The sequence below is a fragment of the Carlito syrichta genome, unplaced genomic scaffold, assembly GCF_000164805.1.
Source record: "Carlito syrichta isolate Samal-C Ts95f unplaced genomic scaffold, Tarsius_syrichta-2.0.1 Scaffold302850, whole genome shotgun sequence".
NCBI classification, from domain to species: Eukaryota; Metazoa; Chordata; class Mammalia; order Primates; family Tarsiidae; genus Carlito; species Carlito syrichta.
In genome coordinates, this window is record NW_007246946.1 from 36,088 (window position 1) to 59,881 (window position 23,794).

Genomic DNA, 23,794 nt, shown 5'->3' on the forward strand with positions numbered 1-23,794 from the left:
CTGCCACACACCCTTTTTGAGATCAGCTGATGAAATCCATTAATGTCCAAATTACTCAAGTCCCTTTCCAAATAGGTCAGAAATGCTTGGTTGCCACAACGTATAACCTAGAAAAGGTGAGAATGGGAGTTGTAAAAGCTAAAGATGATATGGCTAAATTCAGGAGCAGAATTTAGAAGCCTAAATATGTTAGAAGGAGGGAAACATTTACTGAGTGTTTATGACAAGCCATGCATGGTGCTAAGTACTTTCACATAAATTATCACATTACCTGAGAAGTAGTATCATCTTCATTTTACAGATGAGAAAGATTAAGTTAGAAAGGTGAAGAACTAGCCTTGTACACAGGTCTGGGTCTGAACTCTGATGCCGCCGATTACCTGTTTTTAGTGCCCCATAAGCAAGTTAACTAACTTCTATGAATCTATTTTCTTATCTATCAAGTAGGGTAATGATGCCTCCCCTGCAGGTTTAAATAAAAATGTACCTTGTAGGTAAAGGCCCTCACACTGTTCCTGGCACTCAGGAGTCATTCCAATGTTATTAACCGTGATCATAGTCATAACTTAACTGAGGTCATAAAACAAATTCAAACCCAGGTTTCTGACCCAAGCCCAGTATTCCTGGGGAAACGAGCTGATTCACATACATATTGTCTGAGGTTCTATTCGGCATGGGTTGAGTATCCCTAATCCAAAAATCCAAAATCTGAAATGCTCCAAAATCCAAAACTTTTGAGAGCCAATATGACACCACAGGTGGAACATTCCACACGTAAGTACTTAACACGAACTTTGTTTCAAGCATAAAATTATTAAAAATATTATATAAAATTACCTTCAGGCTACATGTATAAGATGTACACAAAACATAAATGAATTTGGTATTTAGATTTGGGTCTCATCCCCAAGATATCTCATTATGTATATGCAAATATTTCAAAATCTGAAAAAATCCAAAACACTTCTGGTCCCACACATATGATAAGGAATATTCAACCTGTATAGGAGCCAGACTAACTAATTATCCCATAAAGTGCTACGTGCAGAAGTATACAGAAGGTACAGCAATGACCCTGTGGGAGGTAAACCTTGAAAATAAGTTACCAGAAAAACAAGTTTGTAAAGAGGGCATTATTTCCCCTGTAGAACCAGCAAAAGCAAAAACCAGGAGACTGGAAACCATGTGGGAAAGCAATGACCAAGTCAGGGGTGGTGGGTGGCTAAATCTAAGCCTTTGGGCGATCCTTATAGTCAGCGGAGTGGCCTGTTTTACATGTTATACACACACACACACAGACGGCATTTCTCGTCTGAGGTTGTACAAACACACCTCAAACTGGAACTCCTAATCCCCACAGCAACACACACATTACGCTCTCCTCCCACGCTGAGAACATCACCTCTTATTTTGTTCCCTGGCGATCTTCCCCCAAAGAATACACTAGAAACAATTTTTTGGTCATGTTTGGCAGCTAGTGGAAGATTCAAGCTGGCACTTGGCAAATACAGTCATTTCTACGCTAATGCTAAAAAATCTTGCATTCTGCAACATCACACTCCAAAAATAACAGAAAAGGAGGTTGGGGCAAGTCACTCAAAACCTATGGGATTTTGTAGCCAGAACAATAACAAAACAGAATCAAGCCTAATGTTGATGCTAACGCAGTGAAAGCCCCACCACGTTGTGCACCAGTCCCTGGAAGCCTTAAATCCTGGGGCTCATGCTGTTTCCTGAGATGTAGGTCCTAGCAGAGATGAGTTCTAGCAAAATTAAAAACGTGATGCAGGCTGGGCATGATGGCTCATGCCTGTAATCCCAGCACTTTGGGAGGCCAAGGCAAGAGAACAGTCTGAGCCCAGGAGTTCGAGACCAGCTTGGGCAACTTGGCAAGACCTCGTCTGTACACTAAATCAAAAAATTAGCCTGGTGTGGTGGCACACACCTGTAGTCCCAGCTACGTAGAAGGTTGAGGAGGAATGATCACCCGGGCCCGGCAGGTAGAGGCTGCGGTAGCCATGATCGTGCCACTGCACTCCAGCCCGGACAATAGAGTGAGACTCCTACTCAAAAAAAAACCTAAAACAAAAAAATGCAGGACAGAGGTTTCTTCATCAACTTTTTAAAACACAGTGGGTTGAGATGCCTTCACAGCTTCTTCCGTTCCACTCAGTTTTTTCCCCAGACAGCTGACCATAGTGGAGAGGCTGGCAGTGATTCTTCAAGTGACTAAACCTGCCCCTGCTTGCAATCAAGGAAGGGACCCCTACAAAATTTTCAGCTTTCTTTCTTAAGGTATTCAACCTTGTCCCTGATCATTTCACATTATTAATATTCTTAGGAAAATCTCACAAGAAAATCTAACATAATTTGGGGTCATCCTGACATTTACCAATTGCACATATGCTATTATCCACTAAAGAAATAATGTTGTAACAAACAGACTGTCTTGTGCAAGGTACATGGTTATGAAAATAGTCGCTACTTCACCCGGTGTTCCCTTCCCTTCTAGGTTACAGATGCAGGCCCTAAGAATATGCAATATGGGGCACACACAACTCACTCCAAAATTCAGAGAGACAAAGTGCATCTGGGTCCGAGAGCTGTACCCAGGCTTCACTCCAAAGGTGCCATTATTGTTCACGGTCAGCAGCCTAAGCCAGGGGACAGCTCTTCTCAGTAATGAGGAAAAGCGAACACATGCAGGAGAAAAGGGGGAAGGAGAGGAGTATCGGGCCTAAGCCCCTCAATGGTGATCACAGATGGCAACTTTCCTAGGCCAGAAACAGGAGGCTACACCCAACACAGAAATAGTAATCCCCTCTCACACGCTCATATCACACAGTTCAGTCATTAAACCCAAAGGCTGTCTGAGAGGAAAGTAGGAAGCATCTGCTGGGATCCAGGACTGCAGATACACTACTTGAGACCACTGTTTGGGGCAGACAGAGGCACGCCTGATCACCTGACTCTCTTCTACCCATTTAGCAAAAGTTTACTGAGTGCCTTGCATGTGACAGGCACTGGGGACTGGTGGTGACCCAAGCAACACACTAAAGCACCAGGAGCCCCAACCCGGAGGCAAAAGGTCAGCATTCTCCTTTGGCACAGTCAGCACATGCAGTACGACCCTGAGCCAAGTCACAGCCTGGTCATGGTTCCTCTATTGTAGAATGAGATAAGCTGACCATGCATATTTCCCATGACGGTTCCAAAATAGGTAAGACATGATTAAATTCTTCTTAAATAAAATGCTTTTAGGAAAGGAGGGATTATTTCCTAGGCTAGATTAAAACACCTTCATACCAAGGGAAAAGGTAAGGAAGAACAAACCGGCAAATGGTTAAGTAACCATATAGAACTAGTATTTTGCCCTTCCCAAGGGACTAGAAGCTTTCACAGAACTCAAGGCATTTAGGAGGTCATATCCTTCTATCTCCCTGGGCCCAGTAAGCCATTATAATAAAATACTCAATTATCATTTTGGGGAAAAAACAGAAAGGCATCCTAAGAGATGGTTCGCTCTTCACTGGTAGAAGCCAGTAGTTTTCAAAGGGCAAATCACCTGAGACCAACACACTAATAGACTCATTTATTTCTCAGAATTTAGTTTGGTGCTTGATACTACCCACAAATGTGGGACAAACACAATGTCCTTGAGGCCCTCATCCCATTCTTGTCTGAACATTGTCCACAGGCAGTTCAGCTCATCAGAGGTCCAAAAGAAATTTCCGAACCTGGGCCAGGTATTTGGGCTTCAAGTAGTCACCCAGCTCCTCCTTACTGACCCACACATGCTGGCCCTTCTTCCCGGCCTGGGAAAAGTCTCCAGTTAGTAGTAATGCTTTGAAGAAGAATACTTTGGCCCCGAGGTTACTCTCTGTCCGCATTGCCTGGGGGAACTTGAACTTGTAGTGCCCACAGGGCGCATTTCCTAGGAACTTGGCTTCCATGTTGTTTTCTGAGAGGGGAAAAAAAACAGAATTGGAAGAGAAGGATACATGGATCTGTTTACTCTGGCTCCCAAAATCATAGGGGGTGTCTGCAAAATCTGGGTCTAAGGTAAAAGCAAACTGCAAGAGTGAGGACTAGGGCCATTCCTGAAAAGTCTCCCCCTTCCCAATCCAAATGCTTCCTGGCCATTGAGTTCAGATTCACTGGGTTCATTCTCATATGCCAAGCTACTGCTCTTAGAATGGAAGTCAGCAACACAGTTAATATAACACTATCTGAGAGTCAGAGCACCAAGAGTCCACATTCATTCAGTCTGTCACTAACTGAGAGACCAGGACACTTGATCCTTAAAGTAAAGTTAATTCATCATAAACACAGTTAAAAGACAAAAACAGATGGGTAGACAATATCTGTAGTCTGTAACTAAAGGTTAATAACCCCAACCCAGCATTGAAAAGGAAAGAAAAATGATGGACTAATTACTAAGAGACATCTGAAGAACTGGTTAGCTAGATGCAAAAAATAAAGCTAGGTCTCATGCTCAGTCCTCACATCAAAATGATCCCATACAAATCAAAGATTTCACAATCAAAATTTTAAAATTTCATAAAAGATTTGTTCATTCTGGAGGATGGTTTCATGGACATTTAATATTTTCTGAATTCTTCTGTATTTTTAAATTTTCACTAAAAAAAATTCCATAAGAACATTAGAAGAAAATGTGGGATATTTTCTATTCCTTAAGAAATTATTTGACAGGGGAAAGCCTTTCTAAGCAAGAAACAAAATTAAAAAAAAAGAGAGCGAGAGAGAGATTTATTGACACAAAAATTAAGTCTTTCTATAAGGAAAAATGAAACACAAGAAAAGCAAAAGACAAACTAGAAAAAATATTTCAACACATTCAACAAAGGAATATTTTTAAGATACAAGAAGCACTTAAAAATCAATACTCAGGAGGCTGAGGTGGGAGGATCACTTGAGCCCAGGAGTTCAAAGCCAGCCTAGACAACATAGCAAGACCAAGTTTCTAACCAAAAAATTTTAAAGACCCAAAGAGGGGGGAAAAAAACAACAAATTCAAAAGAAAAATCAACCAAGCACATGAACACTAAGTTTACATGAAAAAAAAAAAATCAATGGCCTATAAATACATTAAAAAGTGTTCAATCTTATTAATAATTAAAGAAATAAAAAGTTAAATAATAATAATATACCATTATTAGTGAAGTTTAAAAATTTTAAGTTGTACACTGCTTGTGAAAGACATAGGAAAAACTGGTTCATATGTATTGTAGGGGGTATAAATTAGTGTAACTGCTATTAACTGGCAAGAGGCATCAATTGTACATACCCTCTGACCTTGCACCCTCACTTCTAGAACTCTGTCCTACCAGATATACCTATTTTCCTGTGTGCACGTGCACAAGGATGTTCACTGCAACTTTACTTGTAATAACAACAGACTGGCTAAACAAACTGCAGTACATACATATTATAAAACAATATGCTGTTGCTAAAAAAAGCTAGATCTTTATAAGCTGACCTGGAAAGATGTTCAAAGCTGTATATAAGGAAAAGAGAAGATATTTAACAGTGTCTATATATATTGGCCCATTATATGGAAAAAGAGAAACATAAAATATTTATGTGTTTGCATATGGACAAAAAATTTCTAAAAAGACACACAAAAGAAAGTTAAGAGAGATTGCCTCTAAGAAGGGAAAACTACTTCTTACACTATATTTAACAGACACAGTTTTACAATTTTTCACCTTACACATGAATTGCTTTTCTCATATTAATAAAAAAACACTACTAGCATTATATGAAGAATTTATTTACGGTATGAGCTCATGTACAATAAAAGATGTTAGCAGTGGGTCTCTGTAAATGGTGGAATTATATAGGCATATTTCCTTATACCTTCCTGAATTTTTCAAATTTAATTTAATAAATGTATGTTACTTTTCTATAATCTGGAAAAGATGGATTAAAAAACATAATCAAACTAAAAAGAAAAAACAGCTTATTACAAACATAAGCAAAGGATCTGAATAAGTAGTTCATGAAAGAAGAAACACAAACAGCCAATAAAGATATAAAAAAGATGGTCAATCTCACAGAAAAATGCTAATAAAAAAGAGATCATTTTTAGGCAAAAGTTAAAAAGAGACTATCCCATATGTTGGTGAGGTCTAGGCAAATAGGCATTCCCATACACTGCTCCTGAAAAGTGTCAATTGTCATATGCATTCTGGAGGACAACTCGGCAGTACCTATCAAAAACTTAAGTATATATACCTTTAATTCATTAATTCCATCTCTAGAAATTCCATCTTGCAGAAATATGGAAGTGTGGCACCAGCAAGGAGGAAAGAAAAACTTTCACTTTTTAAATACACAGTATGCACTCTTACATTGCTTGAACTTTTCTTTGCCATTTTATTATATATTATTTGCCATTTTATTAAATTTGTAATAAGTTGATATATTTGCAATAAGTCAACATGTTTTATTTTATGTGGATCTATTAAACACAAATATTTACTTCAATATCTTTTCTATATTTCCTTTCATATTTATTTATTACAGAGGGAATATTAAAAGGAGGAGAGCATGGTGCCAGGGTGGAATCCCTTTCCACATGGCAGACATGGGGAGGAGCTGAGCAAGCAGCAGGCATGAAAGTCTGATGTAAGGGAGGCTGAGCACCTGAATTCCGGCAAGAAATTCGGCTGCCAGCTCCTGTGTGATGGCTGAGGACACTGAGAGAGCAGCAACTCCCCCTCCCACCACATTTCATTGTGTCTTGAAGTCTCTCCTGCAGGACACACAGGTCCCTTGAGAGAAAGAGTCAAGAAGGCACACACTGGCTGCTGACATTTTGTTAGCACGTACTTACACTGCTGACAGGGCCAGTGAAGTGGCTGTGCACCACCAAATCCACTTATTCAACATTCAGCAAATTCCTACTATGTGCCAGGTACTTTGCTGAAAGCTAGGATCATGGAGAGGATTAGATATGACCATACCTTCAGGGAATTCAAAATTCTGGCCAGGGAGAGAAATGCGTTAACAAATAACTATCATGCAATAGCGTAAGTAAAAGAGTGTATTCTCCATTACAACATAAGATTCTAGGGAGCAGAGCAGTGTCCTATTCATCACTGAGGCACCCTGCCTGGAGAGGGCTTGGCAAATGGTAAGCACAGACTCAATGCTGGTTGCGTAAACTAAATAAGAAAGCACATAAGTGCTACGGGTGCCTAGAGGGAGAAGTAGCTCCTCTACCTGGAGGCTCAGGAAAGGTTTCACAACAGAAGGTACAACATATGAGCTGAGTCTTAAAAACTGAGCAGTCAAGCCAGGAAGGCATAAAGCATTCTGTCAGAGACCAGCATGCCCCAAAGCAGAGACACAAGAGAGACCACATTATTCAAAGAATGCAAAAGATTTGCTAAGTTAGAGCTTGGCTTTTACATTAATGAGCAGGAAGATGGAACACTGATGAGACTGGGACCAGAGCAAAAAGGATTTGTAGGTCATGCTTGAGAGTTTAAATTACTATGGGAAACTTCTTAAGAATTCTATGCAGAGAAGTGACGAGGGATCTGTGTTTCATAAAGTTCATTTTGGTAGAACTGGAAGGTATGGCACAAAAGTAAGGGAAAACTTACTGTGTCTACTTCAACAGTTCAGTGTAGTGGTTCTCAACTACTGTAATTTTCTCCCCAGGTAATACGTGGCAATGTCTAGAGATATTTGGTTGTTACATTGGGGGTAGGGGGATGAGGTAGTGCTACTGGCATCTAGGGGGCAGGGGCCAGAGATACTGCTAAACATCCTATAATGCACAGAATATCTCCCCCACAGAGAATTACCAGGCTCCAAACATCAGTAGTGCCAAAGCTAAGAAACCCCAGTCTTGTGAAATGTGACGAGGGTCACAGCTAAAGCTGTAGGAATAAAGAGGGGACTGTTTAGAATAGATCAGGCCAGGAGCTGTAACTCATGCCTGTAACCCTAGCACTTTGGGAGGGTGAGGTGGGAGGATCATTTGAGAGCAGCCTGGACAACACAGTGAGATCTCATCTCTACAAAAAAATAAATTTCAAAAATTATCCGGGTGTGGTGGCACATGCCTGTAGTCCTAGCTATGCTTGAGCCACCATTGGATTCCAGCCTGGGTGACAGAACAAAACATCATCTCTAAAAAAATAAACACACAAACAAATAAATAAAGTAGATCAGGTGGGACTCAAGAACTTATGAATGTCAAAATGAGGTCAAGAATAATTCTGAGATTTCTAGTCAAGTGAATGGATAAGTAGTGGTGCCAGTTAGCAAGGCTGCACAAGATAAGAAAACAAGCAGGCTGAGAGAATGGTAGAAATATCAATTTTCAATATACCAGATTAAAAATCTCAGTAGGACAAGGATAGATTCTCACTTGGTCTAAAAAGTCCCTCCCTGGATTTTTCTAGCTGAAATTTATATAAACATAAAAGTTTCCATTAACTTTCCCACCCCCACTCCTAAAACCCATTCTCACAGTCAACCTGTAAATTCTCTGACTGAGTCTGAAGTAAATCTTATGGGATTTAGAGAAAGACAGAGAACCCACCTGAAAGTGTGGCCATGGCTCTCTGAGCTGTTCCTCGAAGGGTCTCCCCAGGCTGCCACTCTGCTTGGGGCAGCATCCAAACATACTCGTCTCCAAGCTGCTCTCTGACTAACAAGACAAGGTTCCTATCCAGCTTCCGGTGCAATGAGGTTCGATCATTCTTATTATCAGCTTCTGCAAAGGGGTATAAGAAGAGGCAAGAAGATTGTGATCTGCCAGAACCAAGAAGCTTTGAGTTTTACAATCTTCCTTTAACATAATCCTTGTCCTCAAAGACTTATAACCAAATTACAACTCTGACTCATCTAACTCTAATCTCTTTCAAAAAAGTCTCACAATCTTGAGGAAACCCAAAGGTAAGGAAAAAAAATCAAGAGGTGAACTGTTTTGAATAGCAAACTACACTTTGAGACTTTGAAAAAGAAGTAATGCCCACACTAATTCAAACACAACTACTTAACTGGTTTTGATACTTGTTACATAACTTAACTAGCCCCTATTTTCTCTGTTCTTCAGTCTTCATCTGTGAAACAAGCATAATAGAACTCAACTCCCTGCTTTAAGAGGAATTTCAGATAAAACACAGGAACTGGAAGAAAAGGGCTTAATTTCCCCCACTCTCAGTCCTAAACTAGGAGTTAAACACAGATAACAATTCACAAAGTTTAATTGAGAAAGAAAAGGCTATGCCAATACTCTTACCTCCCACTCAAAAATAACACAGTCCTTTTTAAAATTATATTATGGCAGATATGAGCAACAAGGAAAAGAATTTATTTTTCTCCCACCTGAAAGACGTGTTGCTCTTTGAAATTATTTGTTGCTTAAAACACAAAGTAGGGGCAATTGGGAACCTGAATGCCCCTCTTTCCCTTCCTCCTTATTGGCCTAAAAAGATAACAAACCTGTTACACGAGATCCAGGTTTGAACTGTAGGAATGTCTGCTCCCACATATCTTCCAAATCTTGCACCAGCAATATATTCTGGTCATCTTCTTCATCATAGAGGTCAGTTTTCTTCCTTGCCAATCGCTGGCTTTCATCCAGAGCACGAAGCTCATGGTCTGAATACAGGCTTTTCTCTATCTCAATCTGGAAAAATTAAAAGGAAAAAAAAAAAAAGGAAGAAGAATAAAACAAAGCTGTAGTACATTTGACAGGTTCAAAAGGTTGTCAGCCAACATAACAAGACATACAATCAAAAACACCACACAGAGAGAAAACAGACACAAAGAAATAAAGGCCACCTGCATCTTAAACTTGAGTTACATTTGCCAAAAAGTCAGAATGTGATTAGGATCAAGACTACCACAAAAAATAAAGAGCTGAAACAGGCATTGCATGCCCACTTACCACACTCTACTCATGTCACTGTTTCATTAGAATCTCTCTCACCAAGGACTTTCCTGCATCAGGGACTTTATAGACACTGTTCCTTGTTCTTAGAATGTTTTCCCTCACATTGTTTCTCCAGGAATATTCCTACTCATCTTTCTGATCTTAATTTAAATATCACTTTCTCAGAGAGACATTCCTGGACACCTACCACAAAAACCATAATTTGATGATCTTGTTAAACACTTTTATAGTAAGTACCTGTGTTTTCCTTTACAACACACATTGGAGTCTGCAATTAGTCATGTGATTATTTGGTTACTAACTGCCCCCCTCACTCCACTAGACTGAAGTTCTCTGAAAACCAGAACCACATCTATTTTATTTTCTACGGTATCTGTCATTTGACACTGTTTGATACATAGTATGTGCATAGTGAACACCTATAGTATGAGTAGTGCATATATGCCGAGTGAGTAAATGAATAAATCGAGCAAAAAGCACAGAAAAGTTTATATCTCTCAGTAGACCAAGACAAAGACATCTCACAATCTGTGGGAACCTAACACCCCCACAGCCACTACACTGTTTTTGCTCATGTTTTTTTCATTTTCTCTTCACACAAATAGCCCTTTATCACAAGCATCTTACATATGCGTCCACAGCCTCCTGTACTTCCACCTTCTTAATATTCATCACATCACAAAAACTTTCTCCCCTCCAGATTGTGTGCTCCTTGTGACAAGTACAGATTCTTGTTCACCAACGAATCCTTATTGTGATGAATGAACAAGAAGGAGACAATCTCCAAAGAGTTGCCTAAGGTGACAACAAAGACCAATGAAAAGAAACAACTTGTTGAACGCCTTGTGTGTACCAAACCACGTCAGTAGGTACCATTTTGTAGACAAGCACTTAAGTTCAGACAGGCAAAATATCTCGCTCAGGGTCACACAGACTAAATGGTATCGGAGTCGGATTCGAACTTAAGTCCTCCTACTGCTATTGCTTTCTCAAGCCTGAAGCCTGAATTTCAGTCCCACCTGCTGTAGCAGAGCCGCCATCTCTTTCTGCAAGGGGGTCAGAGGCTTGGAGACTCGCGGTGGCCGCTGCAGGCACAACGCACCCAGGAGGCGCCATGGAGATCCGCTGCTTGAGGGCGCGGCCGCAAGGCTCAAGCTGCGAGAACCCAGGCTACCTGCCCAGAGGCTCTCGAAGCGCCGCCAGCCCCCCGCCAACCCTAACAGAGTCCGCCTTACGGGCGCCGCCATCTTTCTGCCTTCCCACAATGTACACCGGCTCTCAGCGGGGACCTCAGCCAATCCCATGTTCCCACAAGGCACCGCGGCAGCAGCCGCTAGCTCGGAGAGAGTTTAGTCCCCCGGAGACACTAGAACGAACCATTCCAATATGGAGGGGTGACTGAAGATCTCAGAGTACTAAAAAGGGGAGATAATTCCCAGGACAACCCGCAACGAAAGTTTTATTGAGAATATAAATGGTAATGAAAATATTTAGTGGGCCTTATTAAGAGCAAGCAGATGACTTTACCTTCTGTCTGCTCCCCCGCAGGCACTCTTGGTACTGGCGCAGGTCCAGCTACGACTACGCTACCGACGAGAGCTAACTAGGGCCAAACTTAGTCATGCAGGTAGTAAGAAATGCTGGGTCTTGGCTTCTGCGGTCCCAGACTTGGCCACGGGCAACCCGGTAACAATAACCGCCCCCTCGAACCCACAGCCACCTCCGGGACTACACTTCTGCCGTGTACCATAAGCCCCTCAGGCCTTAGTGACCTTTAGGCCGTGGCCCTTACCGAGCTTTTCTTTCTTGCAGGGTCGTAGCCGAGGCCCGAACCGTCCGTACGGGCGCTGGCGAGCTCCAGGACGCGGCGGCCAAGCAGGAAGTTGAAGAGAAGGCTGCAGCTCCGAGCCGCAGCGCCTTCAGGTGAGCACCACGTAGGTCCAGACCTCGGGAGACCCCGAGACTCCTGCCTGCCACCCTCCGGAGTCAGAACCAGTGAATTTCCAGCTCACTTGCCATCTCTGGGACCTTATGCAACTCAATCTCTGAGCCTCCGCTTTCTCATCTAAAAATGGAGATAATGCTGAGAGAAGTTATTCTGAGAATCAAATGAGATGAACCCTGGCACAAAGTAGATATGCAGTGAGCATTTGTTGAATGAATGAGTGTCATATGTGCATAATATAGATCCGCTCTCTTTTAAGGTGGATATCGTGGCAGATTAACAACCTTTCCTGCCTCCCACGCAAAATGGGAAGGGGCAATAGCTGGGGAACAAATCGTCATGCACTTGGACTTGGAGAATGTGAATCACCTGTTGCAATGAACCTGAAATTTAAATAGGACTCTTGGTATTTTCTTTTAAATGCTACTTTCTTTTTGTTGGCAGTCTCAGAGTCTTCTGCTGTCTTATCATTGGGTCTTTACCCCTTTTCAAAGAAGTTCCCTAGTGATGTTTAGTTTTTACTTATTTTGGCTAGGGTTAGCATGTGGGCTTACCAGAACTGTGACTGAGACAAGTGTATAGTGTGGGAAAGAGGCGCAGACAGAAGTGGTAAATAAAATAACGGTGGGCCATACACGGAGTAAAATAAGTGTCAGGTTCTGACTTAAAGCCTACCACCAGATGCAGTGGTACAATTGAAATACATCAACTCGGTTGCCACGTACTGATAGGGTTTCAATATGAGTCTGCAAGCAATTAATTTATTATGGTCTCTATGCCGCCAAACCTCACTACTAATATTAATCTGTATTTGCAGCCACTCCCCAGCACTAGCATCACCACTTCAGCTCCACCACAGATCATCAGACATTAGATCTCATAACGAGGGCACAACCTAGATCCCTCATATGCACAGCTCACAGTAAGGTTTGTACTCCTATGAGAATCTAATACTACTAGTGGTCTAACAGGAGGCAGAACTCAGGTGTTAACGCAAGCACTGGGGAGTGGTTGTGAATACAGATGAAGCTTTGCTCTCTCTCACTTGCCACTCACCTCCTTCTGTGCAGCCCAGTTCATAACAGGCCATAGACTGGTAGTGGTCTGGCTTGAGGGTTGGGGACTTAAATGACTGGAAAGATAAAATTGACATTTATTAAGATGGGAGGACTGTGGGAGTTTGGATTTGGGTAGTTAAGCTTGAGGTGCTTTATTCGCATCCAAGTGGAGATACAGTGTAGACTATTAGAAATAGAGTTCAGGACACATGAGCTAGAAATATACATTTGGGAGACATTGTCATATAGATAATATTTCTTTAAAACCACACAATGGGACTGGGCATGGTGGCTCACACCTGTAATCCTTGCACTTTGGGAGGCTGAAGTGGGAAGATCATTTGAGGCCAGGAATTCAAGACCAGCCTGGGCAACAAAGCAAGACCCTGTCTCTACCAAAAAAAAAATAGCAAAATTAGCCAAGTGTGGTGACATGCACCTGTAGTCCCTGCTACTTGGGAGGCTGAGGCAGGAGGATCACTGAGCCTAGGAGTTCAAGGCTGCAGCCTGGGTGACAGAGTGAAACCCTGTCTCTAGATAACACACACACACAAGATGACAAGATTATCAACAAACTACATGTAGATGAGAAGAGGTCCAAAGACTGAACCTTAGAGCACCCTGACATTTAGAGATTTGAGAGATGAAGAACCAGCAAAAGAGATAAGGAATTTCCCAGAGGTAGTAAGAGAACCAGGAGAGCTATTCTGTTTTTTAATATGGTTCAAGATGGGGAGACCAGCTGTGTCAAATGTTGATGTGATAGGTCAATAGGTCAGTGACAGAATTGCTCATTGGATTTAGTAATGTGGAGTTGGTTGGATTAGCATTTTGGGCAGAGTGGTAGGGGAATAGAGAAGTATGTTTTGCTGTTGAGAATGATGCAGTAGAGGGGGAAAAAAACCAGTGATACCAGAGTGGGAACATTGATGGAGTGATGACCTTGAGGGGCTGATACGCAAGTGGAGCATTGTAACAGGAGAGATGGCAAAGACAGTGGGCACAGATGTTTGGTAGTCAGAGCTGGAAGAAATTTTGATTGCTTCTATTTCTCTGTAGAGGTCAGCAGCTGGCACTGAGGAAGCAGGAAAGGGATGGAGGTTTGAGGAGACAAAAGAAGGTATAAGAGAGTCCTTAGGAGAATGAGAGGATAACTGAACTGGGCATGTGCCGTATGATTGCCAGATGGGGCTGAGGGCCCACTTGATGCTAGAGTCATTAAAACAGAGCAGTGCTTCTCAGCTGGGAGCATTTTGGATCCCAGGGTACTTTTAGCAATATCTAAAGACTTCTTTGGTTGTTACAACTTAGGGGACAGTATCTACCGGGTAGAGGCCAGGGATGCTGCTAAAACCTCACAATTCACGGCCTCCCACAGCAAAGAATTATCTTGCCCCAAATGTCAGTAGTGCCCAGGTTGAGAAGCCCTGATGTAGAGAGACCAACTTGGCTGTGTACTTTTCTCTAGCCAGTTGTGCAGGTGTGTGCACAGGCTCTGAGTGGCTGGAGAGATGGATTTACCCAGGGCTAGGAGTTTGTCAGGAGCATACAGTGAAGTAAAAGCAGGCAGAGAGCTGAGGGTATGTGCAAGGGAGTAATTATCATCGTTGGCCACGGGATTTAGTTTGGGTGAGAAGAGAAGTGAGCCCATGAGGAGAGTGAGGGATGGTGGAAAGCTAGCGGGAAAAGTGGATTGTAGGTCCTCGTGGGATGAGGGTGGTAGAGAGAGCAAGTGGATGCACTAGGAGGTGGTGGCCAGAGTGTGGTGCTTGAAACAAGGTTATGATGGGGTTGTAGGTATTTGTAATGACAAGTGCTAGGTATGACCATGAGAGTAAGTAGCCAACGTAGAGGGAAGATACATGAGCAGTAAAGGAAAGGAGGTCGAGAAACAAGCCAGGGGGATGGGAGAATCTTACTGAAATCAGCAATGATATAACAGGAGTCACATTAAGAGAAGTTAAGCTGGAAGCTGTGATCTCTGCATTTATTTGCATTTTTAAAATCATCTCTGGCAGCAATTAGAAAATGGGTTGACTCAACATTTCCCTGCTGTGAGGATGGGTCTGTGATGAGGCAGCAGACCAGTGCCAGAAAGCTTTGTCTTTCCCTTTCGACTTGCTTGGGGTAAGCCACTTGGTTTGTACATCGGACCTGGAAGGTTTAAAGACCTGATCTTGTGTGTCTTCAACTAAATGGTTCAAACTCCAAATCCTTCCCAGTTCCAAACCTTGCTCTATATAAAGGGCATTGGTTACTTTCGGATCTTAGTAGACTTGTGTTTTCTGACCTCTAAATTGATAGGAGAAATTATCAATGGGGAAATGACCATCTTTTAAACATTAGCATCATCTAAGAGACACATCCGCTTTTCATTTTGGCATGTAAACTGATAAGTGAACAACCTGCCAAGGTTCTAAATCATTTCTAAGATCAAGCCCACAGGAAAGAATATACTTGTAATCTAATACCACTGTGCTTTTGTTGTTGTTTTTTAAATATCTCTGGGAAAGCAGGTAGGACTGCAGGAAGAATGGTATTCAGATTATAGTATATTTTCTAAAATGAAATCCATTGTATTTCAGAAAGGTGTGGGAGATCCAAATATGAATATGATGTGTGTGTAGACCTAGTGGAACAGCAGGTTCATTCCATCTCAGATGTTGAAGAACAATTGTGTGTGTTGGAATTTTAAAAAGCACAGCTTGATGAGCACAGCTCCAGACTGAGACATCTCTAGGTCCAAGGGCTTGGCTTTCCTTGCTAACCCTATTCCCCTATTTGTACCTAATTTTCTCCATCTGAAAATAAAGAGTACTTATCTAGAGAAAGCCAGAGAACAGCTTGGTCTAAGGCAGTAGAATGTCTTGAACACAACACAGTGTGTTCTCAACCCTGAGTTTATATCTGAGTCTCCAGGGACATTTGAAAACCAAATTCCCAGACCCCCACTCAGAGGTCTGGGGTGTAGCTTCGGCATCTGGGTGCTTTCCAGGTTACTGATGTTCAGCCTGCATTGAGAACTACTAGTCTAGGGTAGGGGTTGGCAAACCACAGCCCATGGGCCCAATCTGGCTAGTTACCTGTTTTATAAATAAAGTTTTATTGGAACGTAGTCACACCTGCCAATTTACTGTTGTCTGTGGCTGTTTTTGTGATATAGCATCCGAGTGTAATAATTGGGACAGAGACCTCTTGACCAGCAAAGCTTTTAATATTTACCATCTGGCCCTTTACAGATAAAGTCTACTATCTATTCTAAAGGATACTGGATTTTTTATAGTAATGATATTATGATATTGTGCCTCATTTTTTAAAAAGTAGAGACAAAATATTATCTATAGTCCATGAAACAAGAAAACAAGGCCTGGCATGGTGGCACATACCAGAAATCCCAGCACTTTGGGAGGTTGAGGTGGGAGGATTCCTGAACCCAGGAGTTGGAGACCAGCCTAAGCAATATAGTGAGACCTCGTCTCTGCAAAAAATAAAAAATAAAAAAAATTAGCCAGGTATAGTGATGCATGCCTACAGTCCAAGTTACTTAGGAGGCTGAGGTGGAAGGATCCCCTGAGCCCAGGAGGTCAAGGCTGTGCTGAGCCATAATCATGCCACTGCACTCCAGCCTAGGCTACAAGTGAGACCCCCAACTCAAAAAAAAAAAAGAGAGAGAGGTTTGACTAGATTTTTTTAATTGCAGAAGGCACTTATGGAGGACATGAAAATAGTGATATGATTATACTAGCAGGGACAAGGAATATGGGGAGTATGAGTGGAAATATTTTTGTCTTACAGCAGAAAGTCACTAGAAGAGCGGGCATGGTGCTGCACACCTGTAGTCCCAATTATTCAGGAGGGTGAGGCAGGAGGATTGCTTAAGTCCAGAAGTTCAAGATCAACCTGGGCAACATAGTGAGACCCCATCTCTTAAAAAAAGATAGAAAGTCACTAGATGGGTCTAATACCGACAAGCCAAGAAATAGCCTTATAAGCACAATAGGCACAAATATGGCGGTAGCACCAGAAGGAGCAAAAAGAAATGGTGGGGGCAGCTACCCCAGGAGGGCAGAGGCTTGTTTTTCATTATGGGTTCATCTGTACTATTTGATTCTTTAAAATCATGTTCTCTATTTCTTTGAATTAAAAAAAAAACCAGTACCATTTTAAATGAACTGTTCCTTCTAATTGCAGCATTTACCCTCCCATGCCAGGAGAGGAGAGCCCATTGAGGTGGGCAGAAAAGAAATTTGAGGAGATCCCCATTGCACACATTAAAGCGTCCTACAACAAGTAAGTGGGGGAAAGCACCTGAGCAGGTGTAGTGTGGGTGACTTTCTGCTTCACGGGGGACATTAAGGTTAGCTCTGGATACCCCTGGAGTAGAAATCAGGATGCTCGTGTGGAGGTCCTCAGGCTCGCTTCTTGTCTAGGGAAGCTACCCACTGCCTTTATAAAGTGTATTCAAGCTTCATGAACATGTGAAATAGGTTGGGCTTATCATATCACAGGGTCTGTTTGATTTCCTTGGAAATAGTGCTTTCTGGTTTTGCTCAAGGGTTGGAAAGGGTATATTAGGGGCAGGAAGTCCCACCATGAAAGTATTGATTAAGTGCTACTGAGTAATTGGGAGTAGGAGACAGATGATATATAAATAAGAAGAAAGATGATTTACAAGTACGTGATTTGTTAATAAACTAACCAGAATGTAAGGCTCCAGGTGCTGTTCCTTTAAAGCCATGAGCGTGCCACTGCACTCCAGCCTTGTAGGGCTAAATGCAAATGGTAAGTTTAAAGTGATGAGACTGGTGTTCTTGTGTGGCTTCCTAACAGGTGCCAGGGGCATTCCCAACCATGTGTTGGTACCGAAAGCACTACTGGTGTTAGTGATAACTCTGCAGGTCAGCCCCTACTTGGGAACGGGATCCATGTTTGGTTACAGCCTGCCCACCAAGCAGTTTAGAGAACAGCACAAGAGAGGATTTTAGTCATGGACTAGAGTGTGTGGCACAGATTAAATGCTGTAGGATTCATTTCAGCACTCAACAAATAAAATGAGAGCAACTGGATATCTTTTTCTTCCTTTCTCAGGCTAATACGGACATGGGTTAGCTCTCTGCATTTTATATATATTTATATATATATATATTTATGCCTCCACATACATACATACACATACATGAGATCTGACAATTAAGTGTGCGAACCATCCTGGAAAAGGTGTGCCATACCTCATTGCTGAATATCACTACGGTCACCTTCAAAGTAATCCCTTGGGAAGCTATGCACTGATGCCATCATCTAGTCCACCCATCAAAGCAGTTTTGGAACTCTTTCTGGAGTGGCCATCAGAGCTGCCATTGTTATCTATTGCAGTGTGACAATTAAGTTTGTGAACTTGGAACCATGCACTTATGTTGGCAGCACTGTACAAATAACTATTGGAACACCTTCCCTACTCTCTTGATCTGGCTTCCAATGACTTTCTTCTTTACCCAAAGATTAAGGAAGTATTGAAAGGAAGACATTTGACAGCATTCAGGACATCAAGGGTAATATGATGACAGCGCTGATGGCCATTCCAGGAAAAGAGTTCCAAAATTGCTTTGATGAGTGGACTAGGCTCTGGCGTGGGTACATAGCTTCCCAAGGAGAGCACTTCAAAGGTGACCATAGTGATAGTCAGCAATGAGGTATGTAGCACTTTTCCTAGGATGAGTTTGCAATCTTAATTGACGGACCTCATATATATATGTGTGTATGTATGTATGTATGTATGTATTTATTTTTTTAAGATATGGGGTCTCATTGTGTTGTTCAGGCTGGTCTCGAACTTCTGGGCTCTAGCGATCCTCCCACCTTGGCCTCCCAAAGTGCTAAATTACAAGCATGTGCCACCATGCCCAGTTCTGCAGTTTTTTTAAATGTCTATGGTCTACTCTCAATACCACTGTTTAGGCTATCTCAGGCAAGCAATTATCTTATGCTTCTATTTCGTGTAGAAAACCCTAGAAGCCCTGGTAGGGAGAAGTAGCAGAGCCACAACCAGACCAACAAGCAGCTGGCCCAAGACCAGGGCTGACCCAGCAGGTTATTTCCCTCTTCTTTGAGCACTCGGGGAGCTCTCCAAACCAGAACATAAGGGGACAATGACCAAAGGGGGAATGGAAAGCATGTTTCTTAAAGTCATTCTTAGTCATTTAACTTGTTCAAGTTAGAGGTGATTGAGAAAAATGTTTCACTTATGTAAAATAATTTTTGATTATGGAACAGAGTGTCATAAGCATCAAAACTATCCGATATGGTAATATTGCTAACTTTTTAAATAATGGCTAAGAGTTTTTTAAAGAGCCCTGGCTGGGTACAATGGCCCACATCTGTAATCCCAGCACTTTGGGAGGTGGAGGCAAGAGGATTACTAGAGCCCCAGGGGTTTGAGACCAGCCTGGGCAACTTGGTGAGACTTCGTCTCTACAATAAAAATAAAAAAAGTTAGCCAGGTGTGGTGGCACACACCTGTAGTTCCAGCTACTCGGGAGGGTGAGGCAGAAGGATTGCAGCTGCAGTAGCTGTGAGCATGCCAGTCCACGCCAACCTGGGTGATAGAGTGAGACTCCCACTCAAAAAATAAATAAAAAACAAATGAAGAGTCTTATCTTTTAGAGCTATATACTGAAATATTTACATATGAAATGGTAGGTTAGGTCTGGGATTTGCTTCAAAATAATTCTTGGTGAGGGGAGTAGGAACAGGGTTTATAGGTGAAACTGAATTGCATGTGAGTTGCTAATTTTTGAAGTTGGCTGATGGGTCTGGGAGTTCATGTTATTCTGTTCACTTTTGTGTATATTTGAAACTTTCCCTAATAAAGTCTTTTTTTAAATTACCTGATGTGAAACATCTCATTTCATAGGAAAAAAAGGCCAGGCAAGGGCATCACAGCTAATGTAGTTACTGGCTACAGGAACGACACTAGGAGAAAAACACGCTATGCTTTTCTGGATGACGCTTACCCACCCTCAGGTTATGGAGCGCTCTACATGGCATGATATGTCCATTTTTTATTAGGTTCAGAGGAGGTTCTCGCCTTTCCTGACACTTCCTATAGGAATTCAAAACACATTCATCTCACCGCACTCCAGCCTGGGTGACAGAGCAAGCCCTGTCTCTTAAAAACACAAAAACAATCCCCATCCATCCAATAAGCTTCAAGTGGAAGCAGCTGCATTTCTTTTTCTCTTCTCTCTCACTTCCCCAGCAACAGTTATATCCTGTGTGCCTCCCTGTTTCTCCCAGTACACAGATCCAGGTGGTCTCTGCCACTAACCAGCCTCTTGCCCGTACATCCTGTGGCACAGAGGGATTTCGAAATGCCAAGAAGGGCACGGGCATCGCAGCACAGACAGCAGGCATCGCCGCAGCCACGGTAAGTGTGTGTTGTTTCTACTTCACACTGTGGTGCGTTCGCTTTCTGCATGGCTGAGCACCGTGTGGAGAATTTTCATTAAACCAGCCATTCCCCTTGCTAGGTGCCATGACATTGGAAGTGGTTTGAAGAGGTTTATGTCAAAAGGCTTCCCTTTTTTTCTTTCTCTTGGCTTCATTAGAGGTGAAGCACTTATTGGCTCATTCTAGGAGAATTCTAGAAGGTAAGAACCAGAATCCTGAAGCCTTAAGAACCACACCCCCTCGATTTAGAAACTAGTGGCAGAGGAAGGTATAATAGTCTATTTGCAGAGGATGTGGTATGGTGAGCACTCTCATACAGTATCATAACTGTTGCAGACCTCTCTAGAAGCAAATTGACAGTGTGCTGCTGTTGGTGTATTTATTGAGCATCTACTATGTGCCACTTTACCTTCATTATCGTGATTCTTCAAAGGACTCTCAGTATTGCCCATCTTTCCAAGAGCCAGTTGAGACTCGGAGTGTCTGACTTGCTCAGAGCCAGTTTCATCCCTGGTTTAAAACCGATCGGTCTGAGACCAAACCCACATACTTTCTACTGTAGCACAGGCCTTGCAAATGTTCATACTCTGCCAGGCCAAATGTATTTCCTGAAGGAAAACCTTGACCTTCAAACAAAGGAAGACACCTAAAAATATTGATTGCTGTATATTAATTATCATCAAAAATCAAAATGCTGTAAATGCCAGACAATGGACAGATCATATACAATTAAAAGAAATAACGTCAGTGTTTACAGTTGGCTTCTGCTCGGTGAGTCATGAGTGACTTCTGTGTATTTTCCCTTTTTGGAATGAACTGCCTTTAAACCAAGAAAGAAAATTTTAACTCTAAAGATTTTAAATGATAACACTTTTTAAGTGGGTATCAGGTTCAACCTTGCAGTCCACGGTGGCACTTCATGGTCTGAAATTCTGCATTTGCCCACCTGAGAAAAGCCCGAGTGATGTCTAGCGATCTCCATTAGGTGGCAGTGCTCTCCTGGGCTAGAGGGATCACAGTCACTTCAATTCTGTGACTTGGTTCTGTGGCCACTGCTGGTGTCCGTCCTCCACTGCGGCCCTCCGCCTGCCTCCTTGTCTTCTGTCACCCGTTTCTGTGGTGCCCTTTCCCAGAGCTCGTAAGCCTCTTGCTTCAGGAGATGGTATACTAGTCTGGATGCGTTAGTCCTATGGGGCACTGACCACTTGCTGCTTCTCTCCAGAAAGCTACAGGGAAGGGTGTGACCCACGTCCGAGTTGTGGTGAAAGGCCTGGGGCCAGGGCGCTTGGTAAGTGACCATGATTCTCCAACGTATGTGTTTTCTTCTGTAGTTAGAGAAATTGGGGCTTGAGAGCAGAGTATAGAATTCTTAGTGGATTCCCGGGACGGCTTGAAGTGTCTTTCTGTTGTTCCTATAATCTAGCTAGCTTCCCCAAAGAGGGGACAGCTCTGTGACTTTGCAACGGTGAGGTATTGGAGGGGAAGCGAACGGGAAGGAGGACATTCCAGGCAGACGAAACTGCTTATATAAAACTACAGAAGTGTGATACAGAAGGTATGCCAGGGCCCACAAGGAGTCTTGGTTCTCAGATTGTAAAACACTAGGTAGAAAGTGCAGGTGCGATCTGAGAGGAAGGCAGTGTTGAGAACTTGATCAAGGGGTTTGGATGGAGATCTTAGTGAGAATAGAATAGGATTGAGGTATCAAAGCCAGCTGGCCTCCCGCAGCCTCCCTTCCCTACATTGCCTCACCCTTCTCGGAGTCCTGTCTGGAGATGCTGGCTCATTGTTTCTGAGACTGTGCCATTCTGCTCTTCCTTCTGCTCCTTCCAGTCTGCCATCAAGGGACTAACCATGGGGGGCCTGGAAGTGATCTCCATCACAGACAACACCCCCATCCCACACAACGGCTGCCGCCCCAGGAAGGCTCGGAGGCTGTGATGGAAAGGAAGCCTGCACTTGAACCTGACCACAAATCTCATGTGGACCTTCTAGAAAGTTCACTGTCAGAGCCCTCTCCAGAACACGACTGTTGGAGATCCTTCAGGCAGTAAGGGGGAGGTTTACTCCTTGCACAGTAGTGTTTGCTCGCGCCTCCAACTAGAAATGAGTGTCCCCAGAAGTGGGCTTTGCCTCGCTTAGACATGAGGGGAGCCGCAGGGGCAGCTATGACCCAAGCTCCAACCACTACTCTGAGAAATAAAAGAATATCTTTATTATCTGTCGTTATTTTGAGTTTTTTGCGTTCAGAGTTACAAAAAGTAAGACCTACTTCCTACTGAAAAAGAGAGTGTGATTGAAGTGAGACCCTAGATGGACAGGTTAAGTGCAAACGTGAGCTGCTGGAAGCTATTTACCAGACGCCTTCTTTGGTTTCAGTTATTTCTTTTGTAGCTCTTTAACCAAGGTTTCTAGAGCCCATCATAGTAACTGTTCTTATTAATGACTTGTAATTTGGCCCCCAATTGAAAGCTCTCTGCCACCTACCTCTGCATTCTGATAGAAGCTTTCACCCTTGTGCGCATGTTTGAAACTAACCCCTAACAGTGCAGGATCTTTTACATGTGGACAATCAGATATCCCCCACACTGAAGTCATTTTTTATACCAGGGTCCCCAACCCTTAGGCCATGGACTGGTACCAGTTCGTGGCCTGTTAGGAACTGGACCATACAACAGGAGGTAAGCAGCTGGCAAGTGGAGCTCCGCCTCCTGTCAGAATAGTGATAACATTATATTCTTGCAGGAGTGCCTCCCTATTGTAAACCGCGCATGTGAGGGATCTAGGTTGCATGCTCCTTAGGAGAAAATAATGCCTGATGATTCCCCAATCCATTCCCTTCCACCAATCTGTGGAAAAATTGTCTTCCACGAAACCAATCCCTGATGCCAAAAAGGTTGGAGACTGCGTTTTATTATATATGCTCCTTGGGCTTCGGCAATCCCAACACTAAAGAGGGAGTGGCCCTAAAGTGGGGATAGTAGAGTTGTTAAAATAGAGAATTCTCTAGAAAATAGATTGGGTGACAGGAAGGGCTTCCGTGGAACCCAAATCAAGAAGTACAGAAAGCATGTTGGTGTGGAACCGGGTAGTGCTGACAGGTAGGCACCACTCAGGACCCACAGGCAGGACTGCTCCTCACTTGAGGCCCTGGGGTTCCTGGATACAGCTCAGAAGCCAAAGGTGAGGGCTCTAGAAACATGGCAATAGAGACCCTTCTTCCACAGACAGAAGGCCAAGGGTGAGAGTGTCACTAAAAGCTAAATGAAAAGGATGGTCAGGCACACAAAAGCCCTGTTCCTCCCAGAGGCGTACAGGAAGGGCCTGCTGACCAGAAGGAAAGACACCAGGGCATTTTCCTTCGGTTCCTTGCCAGCTAAGCCCTGTGATCTTAGAACTCAGTGT

The 23,794-nt window shown here is 42.9% G+C and overlaps 2 protein-coding genes across 5 annotated transcripts in view; one reads left to right on the top strand and one right to left on the bottom strand.

The window, feature by feature from the left end:
* The window catches only part of MRPL46 (mitochondrial ribosomal protein L46), a 38,000-nt gene extending 26,782 nt beyond the window's left edge, over positions 1 to 11,218 (bottom strand). The window contains exons 1-4 of one of the 3 annotated variants that reach the window (XM_008057181.1): positions 10,960 to 11,218; positions 9,487 to 9,673; positions 8,582 to 8,755; positions 3,577 to 3,961 (exon numbers count right to left, since the gene is read on the bottom strand). In XM_008057181.1, coding sequence (XP_008055372.1) covers positions 3,711 to 3,961; positions 8,582 to 8,755; positions 9,487 to 9,673; positions 10,960 to 11,187 — 840 coding nt within the window. In that variant the 5' untranslated portion in view covers positions 11,188 to 11,218 and the 3' untranslated portion in view covers positions 3,577 to 3,710. Of the gene's footprint in view, positions 1 to 3,576; positions 3,962 to 8,581; positions 8,756 to 9,486; positions 9,674 to 10,959 lie in introns of those variants that run through there. The other 2 variants (XM_021711889.1, XM_008057182.2) reach the window with 2 other exon arrangements.
* Positions 11,219 to 11,534: 316 nt separating this feature from the next.
* On the top strand, positions 11,535 to 22,614 carry MRPS11 (mitochondrial ribosomal protein S11). 2 transcript variants are annotated; one of them, XM_008057183.1, is made up of 6 exons: positions 11,535 to 11,626; positions 11,753 to 11,863; positions 17,135 to 17,233; positions 20,237 to 20,366; positions 21,612 to 21,677; positions 22,223 to 22,614. In XM_008057183.1, exons 1-6 carry the CDS (start codon positions 11,562 to 11,564, stop codon positions 22,328 to 22,330), a joined length of 579 nt encoding a protein of 192 aa, XP_008055374.1. In that variant the 5' UTR covers positions 11,535 to 11,561; the 3' UTR covers positions 22,331 to 22,614. The 2 variants fall into 2 exon arrangements, with proteins under 2 accessions (XP_008055374.1, XP_021567562.1); XM_021711887.1 differs by lacking the exon at positions 17,135 to 17,233.
* The last annotated feature ends 1,180 nt before the right edge of the window (positions 22,615 to 23,794 follow it).

Excerpts from the sequence above, each read along its gene's own strand:
- MRPS11 (XM_008057183.1), top strand. The coding sequence starts at position 11,562 with ATGCAGGTAGTAAGAAATGCTGGGTCTTGGCTTCTGCGGTCCCAGACT. Across the intron at positions 11,627-11,752 it reads ACTTGGCCACGGGCAACCCG|GGTCGTAGCCGAGGCCCGAA; the intron begins GTAACAATAACC and ends TCTTTCTTGCAG. Across the intron at positions 11,864-17,134 it reads CCGAGCCGCAGCGCCTTCAG|CATTTACCCTCCCATGCCAG; the intron begins GTGAGCACCACG and ends TTCTAATTGCAG.